Source organism: Sitodiplosis mosellana, unplaced genomic scaffold (genome assembly GCF_009176505.1).
Source record: "Sitodiplosis mosellana isolate CC-2019 unplaced genomic scaffold, AAFC_SMos_1.0 Smas_scaffold_4320, whole genome shotgun sequence".
Lineage (NCBI taxonomy): Eukaryota > Metazoa > Arthropoda > Insecta > Diptera > Cecidomyiidae > Sitodiplosis > Sitodiplosis mosellana.
In genome coordinates this window covers 1-7684 of record NW_022599562.1, presented here as the reverse complement: position 1 = coordinate 7684, position 7684 = coordinate 1, and the positions used below count along the sequence as shown (strand labels likewise).

Genomic DNA, 7684 nt, shown 5'->3' with positions numbered 1-7684 from the left:
AAAAATACACTTTTGTCAGAAATATGTCTATTTTAAGGTCTTATCATTGGGAAATTGTAATTTTTCGGGTAAAACATTTGCATATACATTTCACAAGTTTTGTAAATAGCAAATTTCCACTTTCATTAAAAAAGTCCCATTTTCCCCTTATTGGACATTGTAAAATGTGATTAAATTTCAAAATATCCATTAAAAGAGTTTTGAAGTAATTTTAGACACATTAGTTCATTGAAACATATTAATTTCCAACCACCAAAGCTCTGGAAAGTGCATTTTTTATGTATCCCCCGAACAAAAGTTCAATTTCATACATTCAGATGCCAAAATGCCGATTTATGACCAAAATAACAACGAAATGGATATTCAAGTGTTCGTGGACTCCCATTATTTTCACGAAAAAATAGCAGTTTTTTAAGAGCAAAACGACGTCAGAGGTGTATTTCACGTGTTTTCCGAACAAAAATGTCATTTTCAGTGAAAATAGAGCAAGTTGAAAAATTCACTTCAATCCGACCTATTTTTCGACTATGAAATGCCCTCAGATCGCATTGTGACCACTTTTAATCGATTGCTCGTCGAAAATTGAGCGGATATGGTCTTTCGGTAGCCTTTTCCAGCCAGTAGATGCGTATTTTTGGCAGCAATTTCATCGTAGAATGCGACTCTTCGTACAAATTCCGTTCATTGATGAATTGCCTATGCCAGAACTTCGAAATACGAATTTTCCCGGATATGTGGCATATGCCATTTTGTTGGTATTGTGGCCGGCTACAAACGCTCAGTTTTTGGTAAAACATTGTAGGGCTGATTTTTGAGAAATCGCGTTTGGTGTGAAATTTAAGGGGGTCGATTTTTCATAAGAATTTTTTCGACTTTTTTCTTTTATATCACATAAACATTGGCGTGTGTATATGGAACTTTTTGAAGGTCTTCTCAAATGATAACGAGCTGACTTTGCCCGATGGGTGTCTGAGTTGATCTAGTGTGCGAAATAAATACTTGAAAAAATCGTATACATGCAGGCTAGTGAAGCCATAGCCAGCTCTCCTGTAATGCAAATGTCAATCTGAGGACGGGTTTCGATGTGGCCCGACGCACGAATCAATACTTTCATAAAAAATCAAGATCAAACTGCCAATGCCCATAACTTTTTTTTTTTGGACCAATCAGGACACTTAGACCGGCGTTGGAAAGGTGGCAAGGAGGAGCTTCTCTTGGATAACTCAGACCACCCCCTGGGTACCCCCTTCGTAAGATATGGGTATAGATTTGAAAATATATCGAAATTTTCCAACCGCTATATTTTTGCCTAGACCACACTTTAGGCATGGGGGATATGGTTTTTCCGAATATTTGGGCCAAGACCGTTCCAACGGTACCTAACATGCCGGGGCCCAAATAGTGTCTTGAGAAAATAGCATATTTACTGTATATATACTCGTGACGCAAAAACTGGCATTTTTTGATATTTGGCTTGAAATGCACAGTCTATGGTGCGTCACTTGTCGGACTACCGTCCTCCGTGATATACTAAAAATGTAATGGACTTTTTAATTATCAACATCAATCTGAGTATCATTAGAAGTCTTTTTTCAATTTTGAAAAGACCATTCTTAGGCTAATTTTCGACGAGGAATTCGAAATTGTAATTATTTTTTACTGTAAAAATTTCAAACTGTGTGTCTGCTTTGTTCGTTCAGTTAAGTACAGTTCTAGAAACTGACTGTACTTTGATGGAATAGCTTTCGCTCAACTACACGTGTATATGTGTGAATCGTGATTGGCTGAAAAATGGTCACATGACCGGCCAACATCGTTCTAAAGAATTATAATTTGCCCTTGATGTGACACTCGTCTTCTAAAAGCGGTTGTGTAAAGTCATATCCCATCAAAGCAAGCAAGTAAGTAATAAAATCATTTATTTGAAAATAGAAGATAATTTAAAAATAACATGAATTCATTTTAATTTGAAAAAATAAAAAAATAAATGCAACAATTACCTATGGATTAACATTTCATTCCCAAGTTATCAAAGAAAATCGATTGTATTTTTACGTAACTCTTGAAAATTTCGTAAATTTAAGTCTTTTCAAATATTGATTTATAATGTTTGAGTAATATTTTCGCTGATTTTTTATAAGTTCTTCAATTTCTGGTATGTATAGTTTTTATGTTTATTTTTGCTTTAAAAGTAAAACGAGGAATGAGATGAAAATAGACGTGTTTGTAGATTTGAAACGTGTATGCATAATAGTTCAAGGAATTGAGGAAAACTGACGAATTTTAATTGAAAATTCAACGATAAAAACTAAAACTTATGAAAAGTCAGAATTAAAATGCAACGAAAAGATTTTATTGAAAACAAAAAATCTTTTTACACTATAGGACGAATTCTATATCGTGATTACACAAGAATAACCTTCAATGACCTTGTCGTAGTATGAACAGATATTTCAATATACAATGTTCGAGAAATACCAACTTGACATGAAATTGTTTGCATCATTTATGAAATTGTTTCTTTTTCCATTTCATAAATTTATAGGAAGGTAAAAAAATGTCGAAAATTGGAATCAACGGTTTTGGGCGTATCGGTCGTCTTGTGCTCCGTGCTGCTGTTGAGAAAGGAGCTCAAGTTGTTGCCGTGAATGACCCATTTATTGGAGTCGATTACATGGTGTATTTATTCAAGTATGATTCCACCCATGGTCGTTTCAAAGGAACTGTCAGTGCTGAAGGTGGTTTTTTGGTTGTCAATGGGCAAAAGATAACTGTTTTTTCGGAACGCGATCCAAAGGACATCAAATGGGCATCAGCTGGGGCTGAATACATCGTCGAATCGACTGGTGTATTTACAACTATTGAAAAGGCTAGCACTCACTTGGCTGGTGGTGCAAAGAAAGTAATCATAAGTGCTCCATCAGCTGACGCACCGATGTTTGTATGCGGAGTAAATTTGGATGCCTATGATCCAAAATATCAAGTTATTTCGAATGCTTCATGTACAACCAATTGCTTGGCTCCATTGGCTAAAGTAATTCATGACAATTTTGAGATTGTCGAAGGTTTGATGACAACGGTGCATGCTACAACCGCAACCCAAAAAACTGTTGATGGTCCATCTGGCAAATTGTGGCGCGACGGTCGCGGGGCTGCTCAGAATATAATTCCAGCCGCAACTGGCGCTGCTAAAGCCGTCGGGAAGGTTATTCCGTAAGTGTTTCCTTACTCAAGTTATTCTGTAACTGAAACACTTGTACATAATTCAACATGATTTGCATTGATGCTTAATATTTTTACAGGTCTTTGAACGGTAAATTGACTGGTATGGCTTTCCGTGTACCAACTGCAAATGTTTCTGTTGTTGATCTCACCTGCCGCCTTGGCAAACCAGCCAAGTACGATGAAATCAAGCAGAAAATCAAGGAGGCTGCCGAAGGCCCATTGAAAGGAATTCTCGATTACACCGAAGATGAAGTGGTTTCATCAGACTTCATTGGTTCTACTCATTCGTCAGTCTTTGACGCAAAGGCCGGAATCCAACTTTCAGACACCTTTGTCAAGCTCATTTCTTGGTACGACAATGAGTACGGTTATAGCAACCGTGTCATTGACCTCATCAAATACGTTCAAACCAAAGATTAAAAGTTTTGTTTTGAATTCAGTCATATAAGTCACATTGAATGTAACTAAATACTAAATTCACAATAAAATATTATATCCCAGAACAAAAATTTGTCCACGCACTACATGTAGAAATAATTTTGCAGTAATGTATCATTGAAATGCGTCTTTTTTAATAACACTGCACAACACACCGTGTCAACTATAGGAATTGAGATTTGGAATGGAAAACTTAGATCATCATAAAAACTCATTAAACGCGTAAAAAACATGTTTTTGAGACACTTTTCCCTTTTTTCTTTGTTTAATTCACTTTTTTGTTCGTGTGCCGTCGTTACCGTCGTTGGTGTGTGTTAACACTCAAAAAATAATTGAGTTAATCAAAATCTGGAAGTGCCAAAAGTTTTGTATTCGAAAAACTTAGTTTAAGTTCGAAGATGTGCCATTTTGGATTTGACCATGGGATACTTGAATGAAAAAAATTTATGGGAGGTACGCGTAAATCGACTACGATCGGATTCAAACTTTTTGAGGTTTGGTTTTTAGTCATCAATTTTTGTTGAAATTTACTTGGAAAAAATTGAGGAACAAAAACAAAACGGTGCGAATGCGATCAACGTCAACCTGTCAGAATCTTATTGTTTCTCCAAAAGATGAAACATAAGAAAGTTTGAAGCGAATCGGAATCGATTTACGGGTACCTCCCATACAGAATTGTCGAAATTTCGACTAAAACCTAAAACATCAAAAGTACGGTACGGAAAATTTATTTTTTTTCTTTTCTCCTTTCTCTTTGCTATCTATTGCTTGCTATCGCGGCTTTACGCTATTCAGCAGAAGTATGCGGCCGCAGTTAGAACAGCTGTTGACGTTCAATCGTTGACAGTTATTCTTGGGCAGTATTTTATTATACGTAAGTGATTGATGATACAAAAAATGATGCTATTTCAGTGTACTTTCAATGAATTAATATTTTTATTGGAGATATAATATTATTATAATATAACAATGTCATTCAGAATTACATCTCTTTCATAAAAAACAACAAACAAAAAAAGGTGCTTTGGCTCTCTTTTCTTGTACTTGATCGTCTCTTGGTGGATTTTTTTTCTCCAGAATTTTAGCATTTTCAAAGGTTTTTTGCGGACTCAACAAATGAAGCAAGAAATATTTGATTGACTTGATTTTTACACTTGATCTCTTCTCTCAATGCAAGTTTACGGGCAACTGGTGATTAACAGCTGTTCAATTTGGGACATTTTGATCATATTTAGCTTGAGTCCAAAATAGTTGTTCTCTTTTCGGGTCACATTCTGGCTTTATCTCAACGATATAAATATTTCTTCGACGGTTGGCGTGGATGCATTCAAGAAAAACAACACACAATCGTCAATTTATCAGAGTAGTATATGAAAATTATATAATGTACGGTAAGTAAAATGGAGGAAAAAACGGAGAAAAAACGCTAAAAACACTTGTTGAGAAATTTTCCTAACGAAAACTATTCAAATCGATGATTTTACCAATAGGGACATTAGTCATAAAGATGTATACGAGCCGGTAGTTGCGAAAAAGACGTAAGAGGCCTATTCAGATTATTGCTGTGTCAATAATTTCCTCTTTTCATTGTTGTCTACTTTGTTTGTCAAACTTTTCTTATTGTTTATCAGAAATTTTTTCTACCTTTTTTAACTAGTTAAACAAAAATTGATCGACTTTAAAATTAGTCATCCATTCTACTGATAAAGTATGCACCTTTCGGAATAATTTTCATCATCTAAATATTAAATATTTATTATAATCTTGATAGTGATATTGAATGAAATCTTTGCAAAAATTCGAAGAATGGACCTTTACTTAGCACAAGATAGCAATATAATTGAAACAGACGACATTCCCCGAGAGACGAGAGACCCTGTGTGGGTTCTTGGTCGTCGTTACAATGCCATTCAAGGTAGGGTATACTTGGTTTTTTGCATTATTATTTCCATTCTTTATACAATTTATCTATCTATGAAATAATAGAACTCGATCTCATCAGGAGAGATGTTGCAACTCGACTGTGGTGCACTTATCGGAAAGGCTTTGTTCCTCTCGGAAGGCCACAACTTACAAGTGACAAAGGTAAATATAGCAACGCTCGACGCTCGATAATCGAAATCGATTCAACTTGTCAAATCAGATATGGTTTTCATCGCATTTACATGAAATCACTTGAATAAATTATAAATAATAATTTTTCTCTTCGCAAAAAAGGTTGGGGATGCATGTTACGTTGCGGCCAAATGCTGCTAGGACAAGCGCTGCTGGATCTGCATTTGGGAAGGGATTGGTTTTGGACTCCTGAAACACGCGATCCAACATATTTGAAAATTGTGAATAGATTTGAGGTTGACAAAGAAATTTAATTATTTTAATGAAAGTAATAATGCTAAAATTGAATAAAATTTTTCTATCATTAGGACAGTAGAAAGAGTCCCTTTTCAATCCATCAAATAGCACTAATGGGTGACTCTGAAGATAAAAGAGTGGGTGAATGGTTTGGGCCGAACACGATAGCTCAAGTTCTCAAGTGTGTAAAAGATTCATTTTCTTTTTTAAAAAATATCCCCAGAGAATTGAATATCGATCCTTTCCCCAATAAGTTGAAGCAAAAAGACTCTCCAAAACTAATCCTATATGAGCAATAAAATCTTGATTAATTTATTTAAATCTTTTCCAATTTACAGGAAATTAGTCAAATATGACGATTGGTGTTCGATAAATATTTTTGTCGCTCTAGATAACTGCGTTGTGATCGAAGAGATAAGTAAGTATAACATTGCACAAGTTGAATTTATTACATGCATTTATTACAATAACGGTTTGATTGTAGGAAAATTATGCGAAAAAGACGATAATACATGGGTTCCGCTGTTGCTTATTATTCCGTTGAGGCTTGGATTGAGTGAGGTGAATCCGATTTACATTGATCGCCTGAAGAAAAGTTTCGAAATTCCAGGTACATGTGGCTTAATCGGTGGTCGACCAAATCAAGCTCACTACTTCATAGGCTATGTGGGTGATGAAGCACTGTATCTAGACCCGCATACAACTCAGAAGTGTGGCAGTGTTGGCGAAAAGATGTCACAGAATGAAATTGATATGGACTCGAGTTATCATCAGAAATTCGCAGCTCGCATTCATTTCGAAAGAATGGACCCGTCGCTGGCGATTTCTTTTCTTTGCCGTACTCGAACGGAATTTGACGAACTTTGTACGAGACTCAAACTTGATATTTGCGGTGGCAGTCAACCTTTGTTCGAAATTACAGATATGAATCAGATGCCATGGCGAAAGATGCCAGGACTACCGAAAAATGGTTGGTATTTATTTATTATTATTATTTTTTTTCAAATTGAACAATTATAAGAATTCATAGTTCCAGGACACAATATGCATGATTCGGAAGAGGACGAATTTGAATTTATTTAAGTAATTTCATCTAAATGCGTTATGAATATGAATGAAAACAATAAAAACACTCTGCAAACACTCTTACAATTGATTGTATTTATACATGTTGTGATTAATCACGGAGGATGGTAGTCCGAAAAGTGACGCTCCATAGACTGTGCATTTCAAATTGTCCCAATGCACGCAACGACATCGCAAGCGGAGAGGGCGTATACGCACGCTACGGCATACCGACTACCTAAAAATTAAGGACAAGCTCATGGACAAACAAATCAGAGCTCAAGTCCCACAATTATCTAAGTATGCAAATAAAGTGGCTGATCCACTCAGAAATGAGGCTGTGTGAATGAAAATGGCAATACAGGAATAAACATTCTGAAACGCATCAAGAAAAAAAAATCGCAAAAATGAATCATGAGTTCTGAATATGCAAAAGTGATATGAATTTACATGGGCAGCATAGGAGGTTCATGGTTCACTTTTGCGTATTCAGAACTCATGATTCACTTTTGCGAATTTTTTTTTCTTGATGCGCTTCAGAATGTTCAATCCTGTATTGCCATTTTCATTCTCACAGCCTCAAATTCAACTAGCCGTGCTAACT

At 35.6% G+C, this 7684-nt stretch overlaps 2 protein-coding genes across 7 annotated transcripts; both read left to right on the top strand.

Annotated features, from left to right (window-relative positions):
- Positions 1-1752: 1752 nt before the first annotated feature.
- LOC129572159 (glyceraldehyde-3-phosphate dehydrogenase 2) lies at positions 1753-3734 on the top strand. The gene is made up of 3 exons (XM_055452084.1): positions 1753-1901; positions 2546-3213; positions 3303-3734. Exons 2-3 carry the CDS (start codon positions 2558-2560, stop codon positions 3643-3645), a joined length of 999 nt encoding a protein of 332 aa, XP_055308059.1. The 5' UTR covers positions 1753-1901; positions 2546-2557; the 3' UTR covers positions 3646-3734.
- A 1480-nt stretch (positions 3735-5214) lies between these two features.
- On the top strand, positions 5215-7167 carry LOC129572160 (cysteine protease ATG4B-like). 6 transcript variants are annotated; one of them, XM_055452089.1, is made up of 8 exons: positions 5215-5371; positions 5435-5578; positions 5650-5748; positions 5881-5999; positions 6087-6196; positions 6354-6433; positions 6500-6985; positions 7052-7167. In XM_055452089.1, coding segments are annotated over exons 1-8 (1086 nt in total). In that variant the 5' UTR covers positions 5215-5370; the 3' UTR covers positions 7099-7167. The 6 variants fall into 6 exon arrangements, with proteins under 6 accessions (XP_055308064.1, XP_055308063.1, XP_055308062.1 ...); XM_055452088.1 differs by having other exon boundaries at positions 7037-7167; XM_055452087.1 differs by having other exon boundaries at positions 5216-5371; positions 5881-6014.
- The last annotated feature ends 517 nt before the right edge of the window (positions 7168-7684 follow it).